This window comes from Salminus brasiliensis, chromosome 7 (assembly GCF_030463535.1).
Source record: "Salminus brasiliensis chromosome 7, fSalBra1.hap2, whole genome shotgun sequence".
In the NCBI taxonomy this organism is placed as follows: Eukaryota; Metazoa; Chordata; class Actinopteri; order Characiformes; family Bryconidae; genus Salminus; species Salminus brasiliensis.
Window position 1 is genome coordinate 28,604,634 of NC_132884.1, and position 19,508 is coordinate 28,624,141.

Here is a 19,508-nt window from a genome sequence, read left to right on the forward strand (position 1 = left end):
TGGGATGTCTATTAGCGGCGCTGCAGCGGCGCAGTCCCTCTCCGTCGGAATTAGCCTCCACTGAAGGAGCAGCTTCATCGTCTACATCCATCTCGCTCCGTTCTTCCCGTTTTTTTCAGGGGTGGATGTCATGCCACCGGATTTTCTGTCCCCATCAGCCGCTGGCAGTGATTTAATTCAGGGAATCCAGAGCAAATGATTCAAAGGACATCCGTCTTGGCTCCTGCGTTGGAAAGGTAAGGTTTATTTATTGGCAGCTGATTTCTGCTCGCAGAACTGATCTGATTCGACTCGCGCTGCTCTGATGTCTGGCGAATGCTGGATGTAATTAGAGGTGAGACCGTTACGGCGTGCACAATGACAGACATATGTCTGATTTGGGAAAAGGTGAGAAATACTCATTTATGATCCATGCTGGGATTGTGGGCGCTAATGCAGCACGAGCGATAGGCCTGGCACGTTATTTATTTAAATGTCTGTTTCGTTGCGTTCAGGGCGGCCTGGCATTGCTCGCATGGCTCTTAGAGCTCGTGTAGGTCTGCTGTGGATATGGACTGGGTCCAGTTTGTAAGCGGTCCGTCCAGAGCGTGTTTTTGCTAATGGGGAATCGCTATAAAAGCCCGCTGCACATCCGTAGTTTTACTGGATCACATGAGTTGCATAAAGTGAGCGTTTATTTACGCCCAGGCCTTCACACTGCTACATTTCCACAGGGTCTGTGGTGCTTAAACGATACCCTACAAGTAACGGAATGGTTACCTGCTGCTTACGGCCTGTAATGCAAAAAAACCCCAAAAAACACACACATTGGCTATGATTACTGGCGATGTAGAAGCATAACGCATGTTTATAATGTTATAATGGATTAACTGCAAATTTAAATGACGACTGTGATCATGTGCACGTTAAGGTAAAACGCTCGGGCTCGGGCGTACCTCCCCCTCTCTCTTTCTCTCCCTCTCCCTCTCTCTCAACTCCTTAAAACCATCCCTTATTTATATATATATATATATTGTTATATAGACCACGCATACAGCAGACCACGCCCTTCGATAGTGTGAGTGCATACCTTGACTGGATACAGCGGAGACTTGCCTCCCCTGGGGAGTGAGGATAGCCATATGTGTGAGTTTCTTGTTGCTCTCTTTCCTTGATCGCAACTTTCCCAGCAATGAAAAAAACGGAATAAGCATTCTCTGTAAATGAGTAATGCATTTGAGAGGGGCAGAGATGGGGTGGTGATGGAGGCTTATGGCTTATGGCTTTTCTGCCTCCAGACACATGGAGTTGTTCCATGTTGAGTGGCTTAGAGTAGGTGCTCCATGAATCCGTGTTGTAACTTTATAAAGACACATCCCCAATTAGAAGACGTGTCCAGATTTATCTCAAGCGTTTCTGAAGTTGCCAAGGGGTTAGTTAGATATTTTTAGGTAGGTATAGGTATTATTAAAACTGAACTTACTGAAATCATTTGTAATCTTAAAACTATGAAGAATGCTGTATTGTGCTGTCTGGTTGTAAACCATGGTGGAGTTCAGTGGGGTTTTCTTGGTCAGTGTAGTATATCTGATGTAGTACTCCCACCTAAACAGAAGGTACAGTACAGCCCCTGAGAACTAATTGCTGTGGCTGCACTACTCTGACCCTTCATAATGGCTCTTTCCCTATTGATCCATTCGTATTGACCATGTTTAGAGGCACATTTGTGATCTTTCTGCTTCTAATGTCATGGCTTTTATCCAGGAGTGCATCAACACCATATGTTGAAGTAGCAAAATTGTTCATGCTGTGTCGCGACTAAACAGCCCAATATCCGGTCTGATGTTTTTCAGTTAGTTTAGGCTCAGAGTTAAAGACCATGTGAAAAGATACAACAAGATAATGGGCAGATATTGAAATAATGATGAGTGATGAGGTGAGTTACCACAAAAACACAAAGCACAAGCACAAAGGGTGTGTATATGTGTGTGCGTGCATGTATGAGGATATGTTGAGCATCTGATACATGACTCAGTTCAAAAAACTGTTATGATTACTATTATTTATTATTTAATATAAGGACTTAGTTTTATTATCATTTGTTGTTTTCTGTCATGTCAACTAAACTCAGTGTTCATTCAGTGTACATCCTCGCTTGTTACAGGTAACCTACTGTATAATCACTATAAAGGTCTACAGTACATTAAAAGCACTAAAGTAGTCCAGCTGTCTACCAGCATCAGTACATCTGTCTAGAGTCTGACATCGGGTGACCAAAATTCCATTTTAGGACAACGTTCACTGCCAACTCCACTTTGACAAGGAATAATGACGACAGTTGATGTTGATATTGTGTTGGTTTTAAGTTGTGATGTTAAGCAACCAAAAACCAACATCTTACCAAAAGTCCTATGCCAATTCAGTTCTGAGGTACACTGTTAAAAATAGTTCCTTGAGGAACTTTTGGAGGTTCTTCAATTTGAAACTGTGGAGGAACCTCTTAAGGTGCTTTGAGGAAACCTTCATGAAAAGGTTTTTAGCAGAAAAAGGTTCCTTAAAGGTTCCTCAAAGCACCTTAGGAGGTTCATCCACAGTTTCAAATTTAAGAATGTCCGAAAGTTCCTTATATTTATACATTTAACAGTGTATGGAGACCAATACCCAACGTCTGTGAAACATCATAATTCTACATTAATAATTTTATCGTTGTTAGACTTTGATATGCTGTTTAAATTGTGGTGTTAAGTAACCAAAATCCAATGTCTGTCTAACATTGGGGCTTAATGTCAACTTATGAGACTTTGATTTCCAACCAAAGTTCAGTGTCTGTACAGCGATGGGTTTTGACATCAATTTTCCCCGATTTTTATTTTCCATTTAATTCGATGTTAGAGTCCGGCATCTTTCTGATATCAGCTTGCTGGGAATGATACATTTTCACTTTTCACATTAAAATAATATAGATTTTATTAAGACCCAGAACAAACAACTGCATTAAAAGCATTGGATTACAGAGAGAGCGTGTCAGGTTGACCTGTTACAGTTTTCTGTAAGTCTCACAGCAAAGCAGATCCTCATTCTCCCCCACTCTCCTTTCTGTCAGATATAGCGTATGCTTGTGTTTTCAATTCACTGCAGTAACATATTAAGTGTCTTCTGATATGTTTGTAGTCTAATAGAGGCAAGTTAACTTCATTAACTGAGGTCATTCTCGACCCACCCAATAGTGGTGTGGTTTTAAAGATTGGCTCTGCTGATGTTGACAATCATGTGTAATCATGGAAAGACCCCGGGGGAGGTGGAGGAGGAAGATCAGCAAAAATGGACAGCCATGCATTCTATTTAAGAGAAAGTCAGGTTGACCTGTTACGATTAAGTCTCACAGCAAAGCAAACCCTCATTCCTTTCCACTCTCTTTTCTTTGAGAATCAGTTCATGCTTTTTAAATTCACTTCAGTAACACAGTGAGTGTCTTCTGATATGTTTGTATTCTAATAAACTTACACAAAAATGTGATTTGGATTTTTAATCACATTAATCACATCCTTTTGCCTGGCACAGTGTAGTAGAGATTTGATTCTGCACCAAACGATTTGGTTTAAACAAAATTAAAGTCATGGGTAATGTACAGTACAGTACATAAGCAGTGTATCAAATGATCTAGCGTGCCTGAAAGCTTCCAAGTCCTCATCTGTTTGTAACGACATAAAACAAACAGCCTTATTTAGACAGCCCTATTTTTATCAGACATGTACATCATGCACATGTGAGCTGCTATTTTGCTAATTTTACTCTGGAAATCTATTCAAAGAAAACTAAATGAATTACAGAATTATTTATGATTCAATTAATAATTTAGAATAGTGATATAACATAATGGAAATGCAAGCGCCACCCACTGAACAGGTCAGGTTGTGTTTTTTGAATGCTGTTCATTTAAGGTTTAAGAAATTATTCAACCAATTTCCAGTGAAAGGAACACCAAACACTAAAGAAATGTAGTGTAGAATACTGTTTGCACGCCACTGTTTAAATATTTACTAGCTGATAGCTATAGCTGTAGCATTTTCGGGGACAAACACATGTAGTCTTAATGCTCACTTTTAATGTTTTACTTTTAAAATAACTAACCCTTTATCTGACACTAAGAATGCATAAACTGTCAGGGTTTAAGTACACTGATGTGAAGAGGAGGGGGCCAGTGTAAAAGGGGGGAAGGGGTGAGGGTAAGGGGACAATAGCAATGTTATCAGGAGAAAGGAGGATTAGGCAGTTATTAAATTAACACAGCATAAGGGCACTGACTAAAACTCTACAAAGAGAGAGCTAATAATCAAGAGAAAATAATATTACTTAAGCAGTTTCTAGCATGGTCTAGTATTACTTGTCTCTTAACCTTTCTTCTCTTTAAATAAGCTAAAAGTCGTATATTTATTAGAAACACACAGCAAAAAAATCATCAAATACAAACCGGATTCCAAAAAAGTTGGGACACTAAACAAATTGTGAATAAAAACTGAATGCAATGATGTGGAGATGGCAAATGTCAATATTTTATTCGTAATAGAACATAGATGACAGATCAAAAGTTTAATCTGAGTAAATGTAACATTTTAAAGGAGAAATATGTTGATTCAAAATTTCATGGCGTCAACAAATCCCAAAAAAGTTGGGAAAAGTAGCAATAAGTGGCTGGAAAAAGGAAATTGAGCATATAACGAACAGCTGGAAGACCAATTAACACTAATTAGGTCAATTGACAACATGATTGGGTATAAAAAGAGCTTCTCAGAGTGTCAGTGTCTCTCTGAAGCCAAGATGGTAAGAGGATCACCAATTCCACCATTGTTGCGCAGAAAGATAGTGCAGCAATACCAGAATGGTGTTACCCAGCGTAAAATAGCAAAGACTTTTAAGTTCTCATCATCAACCGTGCTTAACATCATCAAAAGATTCAGAGAATCTGGAACAATCGCTGTGCGTAAGGGTCAAGGCCATAAAACTCTACTGGATGCTCATGATCTCCGGGCCCTTAATTGTCACTGCACCTCAAACAGGAATGCCACTGTCAAGGAAATAACAGAATGGGCTCAGGAATACTTCCAGAAATCATTGTCAGTGAACACAATCCACCGTGCCATCCGCTGTTGCCAGCTGAAACTCTACAGTGCAAAGAGGAAGCCATTTCTAAGCAAGCTCCACAAGCTCAGACGTTTGCACTGGGCCAGGGGTCTTTTAAAATGGAGTGTGGCAAAATGGAAGACTGTTCTGTGGTCAGATGAGTCACGATTTGAAGTTCTTTATGGAACACTGGGACGCCATGTCATCCGGACCAGAGAGGACAAGGATAACCCAAGTTATCAACGCTCCGTTCAGAAGCCTGCATCACTGATGGTATGGGGTTGCATGAGTGCTTGTGGCATGGGCAGCTTGCATGTCTGGAATAGCACCATTAATGCAGAGAACTATGTTCAGGTTCTAGAACAACATATGCTCCCATCTAGACGTCATCTCTTTCAGGGAAGACCCTGCATTTTTCAACAAGATAATGCCAGACCACATTCTGCAGCAATCACAACATCATGGCTACGTAGGAGAAGGATCCGGGTACTGAAATGGCCAGCCTGCAGTCCAGATCTTTTACCTATAGAGAACATTTGGCGCATCATAAAGAGGAAGGTGCGACAAAGAAGGCCCAAGACGATTGAACAGTTAGAGGCCTGTATTAGACATGAATGGGAGAGCAATCCTATTTCTAAACTTGAGAAACTGGTCTCCTCTGTACCCAGACGTCTGTTGAGTGTTGTAAGAAGAAGGGGGGATGCCACACAGTGGTAAAAATGGCCTTGTCCCAACTTTTTTGGGATTTGTTGACGCCATGAAATTTTGAATCAACATATTTCTCCTTTAAAATGTTACATTTACTCAGATTAAACTTTTGATCTGTCATCTATGTTCTATTACGAATAAAATATTGACATTTGCCATCTCCACATCATTGCATTCAGTTTTTATTCACAATTTGTTTAGTGTCCCAACTTTTTTGGAATCCGGTTTGTACATGCCATGGCTTATTCGATCGAAGAACATCATGTCATAATTTTGGTATGGAATGACTACGGGGTGTGGGATTTTTTTCCAGTTTGACATGGCGGAAGCGAAAACTGCAGTTACACTGCTGAGGTTCCTCTATTTCAATTTCATCTTTTTGTAACATCCGTCACCTAATAGCATAAAGTAATGCTCATTAATTAGTTCCTGTAGAGAAGTACTGACTATAGAATAGGACTCTCGGGAGCAGATGCCAATGAACTAATGCCAAGTGTAAAATAAAGTCAATAAGAATAAAGCTCTGCTCCTGTGAGCTGTGAAACAGTGCAACTGTGCTCTGTGGTATGATGGTGCTTCATGCAGTACTCTTACTGCTGGTGTGATACTAGGTCTGACTGACCTGCCTGACCATCTCTCTCTCGATTCCTTTTACACGCTGCAGCCAAATGACTTTGTTTGTGTGTGTGCATTTCCAGTAGTACTCTGAACTGATGTCAGAGGTCAATGTGACCTCTGATGTGTAACTGTTTTATAGTGTGGTGATTTTAGCTTTATTTAAGCAGGGTTGTCACATTGAGATTGAAAACCTCTTTTAGGCCCTGGCCAAGTCTGAATGAGCTATGACTTGCTTTTCTGTAGTGTGTTCTTTCATTAGCCTCCTCCTCAGTTCTGGTTTAGAACCAAATAAAGGAGCATGGTTCTCCCAACGGTAGTGTTTTCATGCTAGTTTCGCTTCAGCCGTAATTCAAGAATAGAGATGGGGTGCGAGTATATCGTCCCAAGTGGATGTAATGTCTATATAATGTGAAGTTATGCTGTAGGATTACTGTCAGCAGAACAGCCTTAGAGCATACTTAACACTTGGTACAGTGTTCTTGGAGCCTCCTCCAAATATACATCTGGACACTGTGGCCAAACAACTCAGTCTTTGTCTTATCTGACCATAAAACCTTCATTCAGAAGACTTTATCATTGTGCTCAACTGCAAACAGCTTGAAGGTGTCCGTTTTGGAGCAGGGGCTTCTTTCTTGCGAAATATGGAGTGAGGCTATATCGTTTATATCGATATTTGATTGGTCAAGTCTAAATCTTGTACAGCGCCTTATTCTGTTCTCTCATTATGAGTCTCTGCTCTGTTCAGCTTGTCTGCTTCACTCTGCTCACATATTCATTTACAATGAGATATATCAGTTAAATATTTGTTACTTATTTCACAAAAAAACATCCTCCATTAAATTAGCTACAGCATACAATGTAAAATGTCCTTAGACTAGACAGTTTTTCCAAAACTAAAAACAAAAGCATTTTATGTAGGCCTACTTGTCAGGCCCTCGTTATTGCGCCCTCCTGGGTCAATCCCGGGTCGCCACCCACACTTCCGTCTTGTCTGTGTTCATTTTGTGTTCATGTGTTGCACCTGGGACTGGGAGCATTAAAGGAGCCTCGCTCCAGCCTGTAGTTGTCGTGAATTGAACCTCTAGGTGTTTGTGGCGTGGTCCTGGTAGCTGGCATCTTGATTTTGTCCAGCTGTCTTCAAGTCTGGTTCTCGAGGCAGTTCCATTACGTCACGTCCAGTTCATACTCCCCAGCGGCTCTAGCTCACGAGGCAGTTCCACAGGCAGTTCGCACTCAGTTTAGGCTTGCCCAGTATCTCGTTCAGGTTTTCCAGTTATCCCTGGATTCACGTAGAGCGTTGCTCTAGTACTCAGTTCTAGTTTCCCCTTGGTATTGCCCAAGCTCGGCTTGTGGCTGTTTTGAGTTCTCCCCTTTTCTATTCCCAAGCTGAGGTTTTCGTTTGAAAACCTCAAGCCCCTTTCACTCCCCTTTCACATTCCCTTTCACTCCTTGCTCCTCCCAGTCCCAGGTTTGTTGTGTTCGCCATTTGGGTTGTCACGTTCTGTTTGAGTTCCAGGTTTGTCCTTTAGATTGCTGCACCTTGTTTGTTACGTACCTTGAAAAAATGTAATTAAATTATTAAATAAAAAAATGTCATTAATCTCCAGTGTACACTGAGGTGTTTATCATATTTCATTAGGGCTAAATTAGCTTCAATTTAACAAAGTTTTAATGTACAGTTATTAAAAAGTAAACTATTTTTTTTACAGGACATGGCATGGATGATGACATGGTGACCCAGTTTGACCTGTGTTTATATAATGCTTTATTTGTTTGAAGTGACAGTCTTGCAATCTGAAGTTGTTTAGAAATGGCTCCAAGAGACATTCCTGGCTTCATCAACATCTACGATCATCCTTCTCAGATTTGCCCTGAGCTCTTTTGACTTTTCCATTGTACTATGTGTTGGTCAATTCAATGAGTGCTGTCACACTAGCAGGAATCATAAACAGAAAGAGGCGTTTTTCTGGAACTTTCATTGCCTCTGAATTAATCAGTGGTTATATGTATTATGATATTTTCACCCTATGTGGACTTAAAAACTCCCCCACCACACACACACCATGGTGACCGGACCTCATGTTGGCATGGAGAGGTACATTGGAAATCTCATTTAAGGTGTGAGAGCTCATAAGTAAAGAAGGGAGCTACAATCCCAAGGAACCACAAGGAACATCAGTAAACAGCAGCTCAAGAGCAATCATTAAATATGGGCCATATTTGTGAGTAGAATTCCCTTTAGGTTTCATTTAAGAACTCTTGTAAGTCCCCAGGACACATCTGTAGGGCTTCTGACTGTGGCTGTATATAGAACAAAAACAATAGAGCATGTTCTAACAGGACCTGTTAGAACTGTTTATATATATATTTTACATGATTATATTTTGTGTCTTCATATTTGTTTTGTGAATTGGCATCTCAGATGTCAGTGTGGTAAAACTGTATTGTATTGTATGTATTTATACTTTTAATTTATATATAATAGACCATCAAGCACATATATATACTGCTTTTCAGGCCATCAGATTTTCATGTGAATTGTGACTGTGTATTAGGCTCATAGGATAGCTCTTAGCATAATAAAAGCTTGGACAGCTATTTTTAATATCTGTGTTCTAATATTTATTCCCAAATCGTTCTGTTACCCTGACTGCAGATATTGTACATTGAGAACATGAACTAATCTTCTCAAAGATACAGCATGTAACTTATGGAAAAAGGTCTCTCTGATAGGTGTCTCTCTGCTTCTGTTTCATCTTCTAAAGCCCAGCTCAGAACATAATTTTTCCCCTGTTGTTGCGTGTGGGTGTATAATGGAATGTGTAAAAGGTAATAGTAATAGCCGAAACAAATACAATTTACGTATGACTTTGATATGTGTATTTCTCACTGTGAGAAGAAGACATATGATGCAAATGGAAAAAGAAGAAGTGATAATGAGCTGCTCTTCCCTGTTTCTCACCACACTATAAAAATAGGATCAAAATAAGACCTCAACCTACTGTGTCCATGTTTGGTCCAAATAACTATTTGAAACCATTCGTTTAGAATGTCGCTTCACTGCGTTAAAATTTATTTATATAAATCAGAGAGAATCTCGACTTGATTTGAGGCTTGTCACAAATCACGTACAGCCATAGGAGATGACTGGTCTTTTGTCGCTCTGTCACCTGCTGGTGTGAACACATGGATACTCTCCTAATTGACCTTCCAGTCCCAAAACCTACTTCTTTAACCTTTAGGCCATGGCTGCCTCCAAAATTAAACAGAATAATAATAATTATAATAATTACTGTTATTAAAAACTATATTTTGTACAACACATTTAGCTAAACAGTGACATCATAAGTAGTGTTTCTGTTTTTATCAACAGATGGGGATAATCCTCCACCACCGCCGCTCACTCCTGTCAACCATGTCTACATTCAACCCATCACTGCCATGGATCTTTGGGAGCAACAATGGCATCCTACACCTTTCGTACTGACTGGATAGAGTGAGTTGCTTTTGTTAATAGACAGTTAAGAGGTGTGCAGAAGTGGGAGTTCTAGTAAAGTTTAAAAATAGTGCCTTTAGCACTCCTTCTTGTTGGTTGCAGTATGTAGCTCCGTCCATTTTCCATCTTATTTTCTCCTTTAAACTGTCTTTCCATCTCCAGTGTCTAATCCCAACAGTTAGTTTTCCCTGTTCTCATATTGACACATTTTAATTATTGCAGCATCGTGCCCTTTCTCTTTGCTACATGCAGGAGCTGACTCATAAAGCTAAAACACATCGGTCACTTTGCAAGCTTGTGTTATCAATGCTCCTATTACCAGCTAGCATGAATAAAGGCCTATGCTAATGTAACTGACTTTGCTTGTTAATTAATGCTTTTACTTTAGTGGTATTTTTTGGTGGGTCATACTGTTATTAATGGCCTCAATCAAAACCTATAGCTATGAGCTAGCGTTACATTGTCTGTTGCGTGGCTGAGTTTCTTTTAGTTATTAAGAATGTCCCTTACTCTGCAAAAAACTCAGTAAACTGGCTCTGACTGAAAGCGTTAGCTGTTCAAACTTTTAGAAGGGCAATAAGGCATTGTGGGAAATGTAGTGCCTGTAGCAAACTAGCATGGCATGTTCTGTAGTTCTGCTTAGCAAAAATGTACTTTTCACCGCAGTGATTTTAGTGGGGCACAGCAATATTCTACTGGTGCGTGTTACTGGGTCTAATGACGCCCCTGGCCTGTACAATTAATTTCTCCGAGTGTGATTTTGTTATATTATTGCAAAACTAAATGGCGGCAAATTCCATTTATTCCACAAATTCTTGAGTGGAAGACTGATCAGTTGAAAAATACTGACCTGTGGTTGACTTTTTTTGTAGTCTGTGCCTCTTTCACATAATTAAAAAAAAATGCCTTTGAATGCAATCTGTTTACACTGGCATTCACTGAAATGAAGAAAAGGTTTTTTGTTTGAAACAGTGTTTTGTTTCCCCACAGAGACAAAGCTTGTATTTCTGTGTATGAATGTTTAATGTTGTATGTTTGTCTTAGTTTGTAGGATGCGTTCTCTGCGTAAGACGGTGTTGTTAGCACTGGTAGCGTCTGTGGTACTGGTTTTGGCAGTGCTGCACACATGGCCCACTCGGGCCTACAGCACAGTGGATGTCCGGCAGAGACCAGGGCCTGGAGTAGAACGACTATTGGAGGAGAGACTCCCAGAGCCAGATCCCAGTGCTAGCACCGTCCCCTACCGCGTGAGGGAGAGTGTCGCTGGGTCAGTATTTAGTACAATGGGATATTTGAATGAATTAATATCTTAATAAATATAATATATTACTAAATATGGTCTTTACCAGTTGCCGATAAGTAACTTTGTATTTAGTACAAATAACGTATGTTATAGATGTATAATGTGATTCAGACCTATACTGAAAATTGATACATTTAATTTACATGCTTCAAATTTATCAGTGGGCTGCATGTGAATAATATTCCTGTCAACACAAGTGGTGTTTTTCAGGTTGCTTCTTTTAGCAGGAGTTGTGTTGATCTAAAGGCTTGTGTTCATGTGCAACTGACAGATATTTTAATAATCTAAATTGGAAGCTCTGTTTTTTTCCCCACAGTATGTGTAATCACCCTCTTCTCTCACAGGCTTCTGGCTCGTAATAGTTGTGTGTGTGAGGGTGAGAGAGGAGGTGTGAATTTGCCGTTTGCTCAACTGCTGTTCCCACGAGTGTCTGCTCGCACCCTGCACACAGCCTTCCAGCCCTCCCAGCTAGAAGAGATGAAGAGACGGCGCGCCAAAGAGTACCAAGGCTTTCAAATGAGGTCTGTGTCGTGGTACCCCAGTGAAGAGCACAATAGCCCATCTGCATATCACTGCTGTGCAATGAAAAACATGTATCTTTCTGTCTTCCTATGATTTCCTGTACAGTCACCATTTTAAATCCATGATTTATATTTTCATCCAGTCTACTAGTACATGCAACAGATGTACATCATGTTGGCAGTTCACAGTGTAAACCGGTCTTGTAACTACACACGACCATTTATCAGTTAACTGCTTTGTACATAAGTACTATACTAATATACTATACCATAAAGAACGAGGTTTGTAATAGAGATATGTGTGTGTGTGTGTGTGTGTGTGTGTGTAACAAACCTTTTAAAGCTGCTTTACCTATTACAAAGATTGTTTGTTAGGGAATCAAAGGTGGTTATTATATAGCATTTCTCAAAGAGCTATTTAAAGCAGATGTTAGCAGAATATTATATGTGTGAAAACTCATGTTCGCTGTGTTCGCTGGAATGATGGTGGTCAGTACTTTTGGGAAGAGTGGGGGAGTTTAGGGTGAGGTGTGGGGAGGTGATCATCTTTTTTTTTTTATAACTCAGAAACAATAAATCTAGAACATTGGATGACCGTGTCTGCTTGGAGTTGCTAAGCTGTAGTTGGACAGTTGGTATTTGGTCTTTGATACAAGTTTATTAATCACAGCAGAGTGACACTGCTGATTAACTTTCACTTGCATCACTTGCACACTCTTAAAAATAAAACTGCTACAAAGGTTTCTTTGAGTGATGCCATAGAATAATATTATTATTAATTATTATTATTATTATTATTATTATTAAAAGAAAATCAAAAAGATGTGTGAAGAACACAACACAAGGTTTTAAGAAATTAATGTTTTTTAGAAATTAAAAGGTTCCTCGCATTCACATCTCTATTACAGAATTTGTTTCTTTTGTGGCACATGCACTCTACATTGCACATTTTCTAGTGAAGTATATCAGTGAACTTATCTTCAACTCAGAAAGTTATAAGCCAAGGTTGTCATTTGATAACGTAAGCTGTAAATGAAAACACCAGTTTAGTGTAAAGGTGTAAAGGTTCCTAGTCTTTTAAAATAGCTTTTTACACATCATTTACAGCATTTGGCAGATTCTGTAGTTTGCTTGAAATTGAGTGTAGTGTTAAGATGTCCTGTCCAAAGACTGTTACTGCATAGCATGTTGCCTGTTTGGATGGGTGGGAATTTCAAACCCACCTTCCATGTGGAGGGCAGTGGTATTACCCCATGTAAAAAGGTAAAGGTAAAGGTGCACGTATTTGTCACTGTACACTGTACAGCGAAATGTGTCCTCCGCATTTAACCCATCTGGTAGTGAACACACACTCACACACGTGTTAGGGGCAGTGAGTACACACACACACACCCAGAGCGGTGGGCAGCCAACTCCAGCGCCCAGGGAGCAGAGAGGGTAAAGGGCCTTGCTCAAGGACCCAACAGTGGCAACTTGCCGAGCCCGGGAATCGAACCCACAACCCTGTTATCTAACCGCTGAGCCACCACTGCTATACTATACCAAAGCCAGAACAGTCGCTAGAACCAGCTGGAAATCTTCACAGAAAGAATACATCCTGTACAAAGTGTGCTTACACCAACCATGGCACATTTACAAATCAGAGTCAGAAATACTTTACTGATCCCAGGAGGAGAAATTGCAGTCAACTGTGTTTGTTTGTGTGTGTGTAGGTCACAATCCCCTGCTGATCTGCTGATTGTAGCTGAAGCAAATAGCCCCCTGCAATACCCAACACAGGGTGTGGAGGTGCGGCCACTCAAGACGATCCTTATACCAGGTGAGTATTCCATCCACCCACTGTAGTTTATACAGTAATCCACAGTGATGGAGAGCATCATCAATGAGCTCGGCTAGTTTAATTGGTATTACTTTCAACAAAATAACAAAAGACATTTGAGGAAACTTCTAAAAATTCTTTTTTTTGGCACCAGTTCACCAGAAGTTGTCTAGAAGTTGTAGTTGTCTAATTAGTTTGAACAGTGATTAGATTTCATGACTTGCACGGCTCCTAGATAAAGAATGCCAGAATGCCTGAAGGATCTGCAGGAGGAGAACAGTATCTGATTATACAAGACTACAGTTACTGTGTAATGAGCAACAGCTGCACAACATCAATGGGTTTAAATGGGTACTACGCTGATCATACTGATAATAATCCACTGTCCAATGCTCTGTTCCAGGCTTGGCCTTAAAAGATCTGCCCAGAGACGTTTACACTGTAAGTTGTGTTATATTCTATACTGCCGGTTTGGATGTCAGGGGATGTAATTTGCGGTGTGTAAACAGCGATAGAAGCCATTTTCTGTTTCTTTCATTCATCCTCGTACTTTTTTCAGATTCTCATCTCTGTTTCTCTCTCTCTCTCTCTCTCTGCCACTCTCTCTTGCTTTGCATGTCTCTCTCTGTAGCTAAATTTCTCAGCATCTCTGGGCACCTTCAATGTGGCAGCAGAGGTGGAGGGTGTAAGGGTCAGAGGTGATGGTGAGATGCACATGAGCCTAAGCAGCTGCCTCTTAGCCAACCTGAACCGCCAGCTTCAGTTCATCACTTATACTAACACGTTGTTCCACCCCAGCACTGCAGACACAGGTACTCACACATATGTGGGGGAATTGGTAAACCGTGTTATAGCCTCTCTTATAAAAGCCTTACAAAAGTCTTTCTAACACAATGTCAGGATGTTTTTGAGACAAAACCCTTCTTAATATTTAATTTAAATTAGGGTAACACAGTTTTGTGTAATGTTGGGTCTTTTCTATTGGGCTAATAATCCTGGAATGTTCACACAGTGTAAATGCTCTGCTGTGCTGAAGTGATGTAGGATGGATACATGGTTTTAAACCATGTATAGTTGTTTGATCAATATAGAGCCAACTTTTTGTATTTATACAGATAATACAGCCCCGCAATTTAGGTAGGACATGCTGTTAATTAACACTGGCAAGCACTAGTAAAATCACTGTATTGTTAGTGAACAGATTCTATAATCAGATATTGATGAGACTGATTGATTATTTTGTTGGTAGCAGCTTTTTTGAAATGACTGTTTATAGTGTGTTTACCTTATAATTTATTAAATAATCCAGCCTGACTGACATACCTGACCATCCAGCCTGACCACCTACCTGACCTTGAACTGATAGCTGTTGCTATTTGTCAGTTACTCATGTGAAGGACTGAACAAGCTGTGATTCTGGCATGTGTGCATTACAGAGCAAAAATGACCCAAAACCTAACAAACACTTGTAACTGCTGTTCAATGAACTGTCTGTTGTTGCTGTGTGACGTTTACAGCAAGGCTCTGAGCCAAGCTAGTCTTTTACCCAAATTTTCCGTTGCACCATGTTCCCGCCTCCCACTGGAAAAGTACCCTAAACACCTTACTTCAGTGAACAAACTATTTGTACTGATAATGCCGGTACACCCACAGAGCTGGTGCATATGAACACACACACACACACACACACACACACACACACACACACACACACACATAGAGACAGCCACACATGCATACTGCACATTTTAAACATATCGTTAAATCCCAGCATGAGCAACACACAAGCAGACATAATACGTCAATCCAGTCACACAGTTCACTGAAAAGCAACTGAAGTACGTTTGACCTGTGTTTGACGTGAGCGTTTGTGTATTTGTGTTTCAGTGCAGTTAGAGACTGAAGGACATCAGGCTCTTTTCACCATCAAAATTCGTCATGGAGTGACCCCTAAACTCTACAACACTGGCTCAGATGCAGATAAAGGTTCACTGACATGACACAAGACACATTTAAGCAGCAGAACATGCCATAAGAAAATGCTGGCATAGAAATACGCAACACAACATGAGGGAACTAACAGGACTAGTGAAGAGATAAACACACTTCACACAACATAACGCTTCATTGCAACATCAAAGCTGCAGCAACACCCAACAAAAATTATTCGGTATGCTTTGTCAAACACCATTGCAGTTTTAACGAAACACAGATTACCAGTCCTGTTGGTTGTGTGCTTCACATTTGTTTAGGGTGTATGTTGAAGGTTTTAAGGGCGAGATGTGATTTAACGCCCTCCTCTTACAGTAACTGTTCCTGTGTTCTCTCTTAGAATACAACATCAGTGCTCTTGTCACCATAGCCACTAAAACCTTTCTGCGATATAACAAGCTCCAGGACCTGATTGACAGCATACGGCGATACTACCCGACAGTTACCATAGTAATAGCAGATGACAGTGAAAATCCGAAAATGGTGTCCGGCCCGTATATAGAGCACTACATCATGCCATTTGGAAAGGTAGAGATTCATCACCAACAAAGTTCATTATAGTTACTGTAGTTTGCATGTTATTGCTGGTGTAAGTTTTTAGATTTAAATGTACCTAGGCCTGTCATGATATTTTTTTGGACAATATATTGTCCTAGAAATAATTGTGATAAGCAATATTGTCATTTTAAGACAGATTTTATGCCATTCTTCAAAAGAGCAAATAACCTTTAATTGTTAAGAATATTCAGACATTGGAATTTAAATATAACAAATGTTTAAATTTCCTAAATACACTATAAAAGTATTGGGGCACCTGCTCATTCAGATTTTGTAGCCTTGCCGTGAAGATTTGAATGCATTTGGCAACAAGAAGGTCAGGATGTTGGATGATCACCAGTCCACCTCATCCCCAACTCCCTAAATGTCAAAAGTAATGGAGCATCATCATTTCACAGAACACATTTCCACTGCTCCACAGCTCAGTGCTTTGGGTGCTTTATACCCCTCTAACCTGACACTAGGCATGGTGCCAATAGGTCCATGTTTATCTGCTTCAGACGAAGTAGCTAAATGCATTCATTAGAAGCGGTGTCCACAAACATTTGGACATGTAGTGTAAATACAACATGAATAAAATATAATCAGTGTTTTTAAGCAGAGTCAGCATACTGTCTCATTCATAGGCAATATCGAGGTCAGCAAAAAATGATTGCGGTCATGTCCATACATCGTAAGATAAGTTGGTAATGTCATTATTGTGACAGGCCTAATTGTGCATATAAAGATGTATGCAGGACTGAAAGTACATAAATGTAAAGTATGTAGGATGTTAGCCAGTAGGAATAGTATTGTTTTTGGAAACCTGTGCTAGTCATAAATAGGTCTGATCAGACTCTAGTTAAAGTGAACATGAATTTTGATTAATTATCTTTTTTGTTGGTCTATGATTGCATAGACAAAAATATTTCAGAAGCAAATTGATACTTTGTCATGGTTTGATGTGGTGGGCAGTGGTGGTTCAGTGGTTAGAGCACTGGGTTATTGATTACAGAGTTTGGGGTTTGATATCTGGGTTTGCTAAGCAACCACTGTTGGACTTAACCTGACTTACACAAAGGGCTTGGCTTTTAAGCTGGGATGGGCAAAGAGAAACTTTTGTTTTGCTGTTCAAGTATATAAATATAATGACAATTAGGGTACTTGTTATTATTATGGGCAACAAGAATTCTGTCTGTTTGAACTGTTAGGCTATTTTTACAAATTCATAGTTTTTAAAACATTTACATATGTTTTCATTTATCTGTATTGTCAGCAATACTCTGGCACCCCAGGAGCAGAGAGGAAGGGAGTAGTGAAGTGCAATTAATTGAAAATAAATCAAGAATAAATTAAGAAGCTCTAATCAATGTAATCTTGCCCATGTTCATAATTACCATTTTTAAAAATTCTGTTAATATTTTTAAATAATTTTGTTAATACCTACTGTGTGTTCATGTATTGTCCCCTTGAAAACATACTATCGCATATGCAGTCATGTGACTCCACCCCTTCCAGGCTGGGACATGGAAGCTACATGGAGGAGAACTCAAACACAGTGCCAACTGAGCAACTCGTTCAGCTTTTATAATCATTCATTAATTGTAATCGAGGTATAACGTTAAGGTAATTGTGATATTGATTTGAGGTCATATCGCCCATCGCTAGTTAAGAGTCTTGATCAAAGCTCCAACAGTAGCAGCTTAGTGGATGCAGGTATCACACCCACAACCCTGTAATGTTGTGTAAAGTTAAACTGATGTTGTGTTATCACTTACAGTTACCCACTGTTTTGAGTTATGAAGTCTGTAGGTTTTGGTGTCAATGATATGATGAACCACGTTTTATATGGCTTACACGAGTGTGAACAAACAGGGGAGAAAGGTCAGTTTTGATTTCAGCCTGCCCTTACAGCTTGTTTTCTTAAAGATAGAAAGGGACCTAGATAGTACTTGGAAAAAAGGTAAAGTCTAAGAAGAAAGAGAAGAAACTATTTTTTGATGACTAAGATTAAGGTTAGGAGCAGGTTTAGGCTTGGGGAGGTCTAATTAAATTAATAGTTATATGGGCCATGTGTGTGCCTCTTCAACCTGGCATTGCATAAACGTGTATGTTTGTGTTTGTGTGTCAGGGTTGGTTTGCAGGTCGTAATTTGGCCGTATCGCAGGTCACCACAAAGTACGTGCTGTGGGTGGACGATGACTTTATCTTCACTGCCAACACCAAACTGGAGAAGCTAGTGGATGTGCTGGAGAAAACTACTCTTGACCTGGTGAGACCTCCGTTCACACTGGACTGATCTGGTGAATTGAGCTTTGAATTAGAGCAAGAACTCCTGATAGAGGACAGAACAGTCCCAAGCAACTGGAGTGCAGATGAGTGTGTCTGCTGTGCGCGGGGTCTGACTTCAATAGGAGGATAAAGCCAGCTAACGTTTTCAGCCAAGTCACAATAAATGGAAACGCCTGTTCCCAGATTCCTAAAGCTAACACGCACTGGGTTAGTTATGTGACCTTTCAGACAAAAAGCCACACTACTTCTACAGCACACAGGGTCTTACACATTCTAGAATACACCCAAACACACACACAGACAAACACACACACACACTTTCCACTCTTGTTTGTTGCCTGTATAAACTGTCAGCACTTCTGAAGCAAAACGACATGAAATAAGCATCCTGTTATTCTACCAGAGCAAAATTCTACTTAGTAGAAAAAAAAACATTTTAACTGGTCTTACTTCTGCCTCTGTAGTCTCTGTTTTTATGGGTGTAAATCTCTGATCTCACAGTAGTTTGATTACGACTGAATGCATTATCAAATTCTTATGATTTCATTACATTTATGTATGTTCCAAGAATATTACTGAACTGAAGGTCATTTCCTATGAGGCATGGGCTAAGATATCTCAATATATATATATATTTGTATTTTTTATAAGCATTGAACAGTTAAGCATCACCATCAGATCAGTGCATCACTGAATTAACATTATTGCATTATTGAATTAACTGTGTGAGCCCATCCCTCTGGTCTGTGTGTGTTTGCAGGTGGGTGGTGCGGTGCGTGAGGCTACAGGCTACACTGCCACCTATAGACAGACCATCTCTATAGAGGCAGGAGAAGAGGATGGGGACTGCCTACACATGAGACGCGGCTTCCATCATGTCATTCAAGGCTTCCCCAACTGCGTGGTCACTGACGGAGTCATTAACTTCTTTCTGGCCCGGACAGACAAGGTGCAACAGGTGGGCTTTGACCCACGGTTAGCCCGCGTCGCCCACCTTGGTGAGTCTGAAAGTGCAAATGGCAGGCTACGCATCATTACCCATCAGTACACATTACAAAATTAGGTCTCTAAATTTATGATGGGCACTGTATGAGTGACAGTATGAGGGAACTCTTTTGTTTC

General features: G+C 40.1%; 1 protein-coding gene across 1 annotated transcript in view; it reads left to right on the forward strand.

Annotated features, from left to right (window-relative positions):
- The window catches only part of b4galnt1b (beta-1,4-N-acetyl-galactosaminyl transferase 1b), a 26,461-nt gene continuing 6,953 nt past the window's right edge, over positions 1-19,508 (forward strand). Inside the window, exons 1-11 of the mRNA XM_072684440.1 lie at positions 1-236; positions 9,800-9,922; positions 10,967-11,189; positions 11,570-11,746; positions 13,459-13,565; positions 13,969-14,006; positions 14,197-14,377; positions 15,453-15,551; positions 15,898-16,085; positions 18,226-18,366; positions 19,147-19,384. Of these exons, the coding sequence (XP_072540541.1) occupies positions 10,975-11,189; positions 11,570-11,746; positions 13,459-13,565; positions 13,969-14,006; positions 14,197-14,377; positions 15,453-15,551; positions 15,898-16,085; positions 18,226-18,366; positions 19,147-19,384 (1,384 nt within the window). The 5' untranslated portion in view covers positions 1-236; positions 9,800-9,922; positions 10,967-10,974. The remainder of the gene's footprint in view (positions 237-9,799; positions 9,923-10,966; positions 11,190-11,569; positions 11,747-13,458; positions 13,566-13,968; positions 14,007-14,196; positions 14,378-15,452; positions 15,552-15,897; positions 16,086-18,225; positions 18,367-19,146; positions 19,385-19,508) is intronic.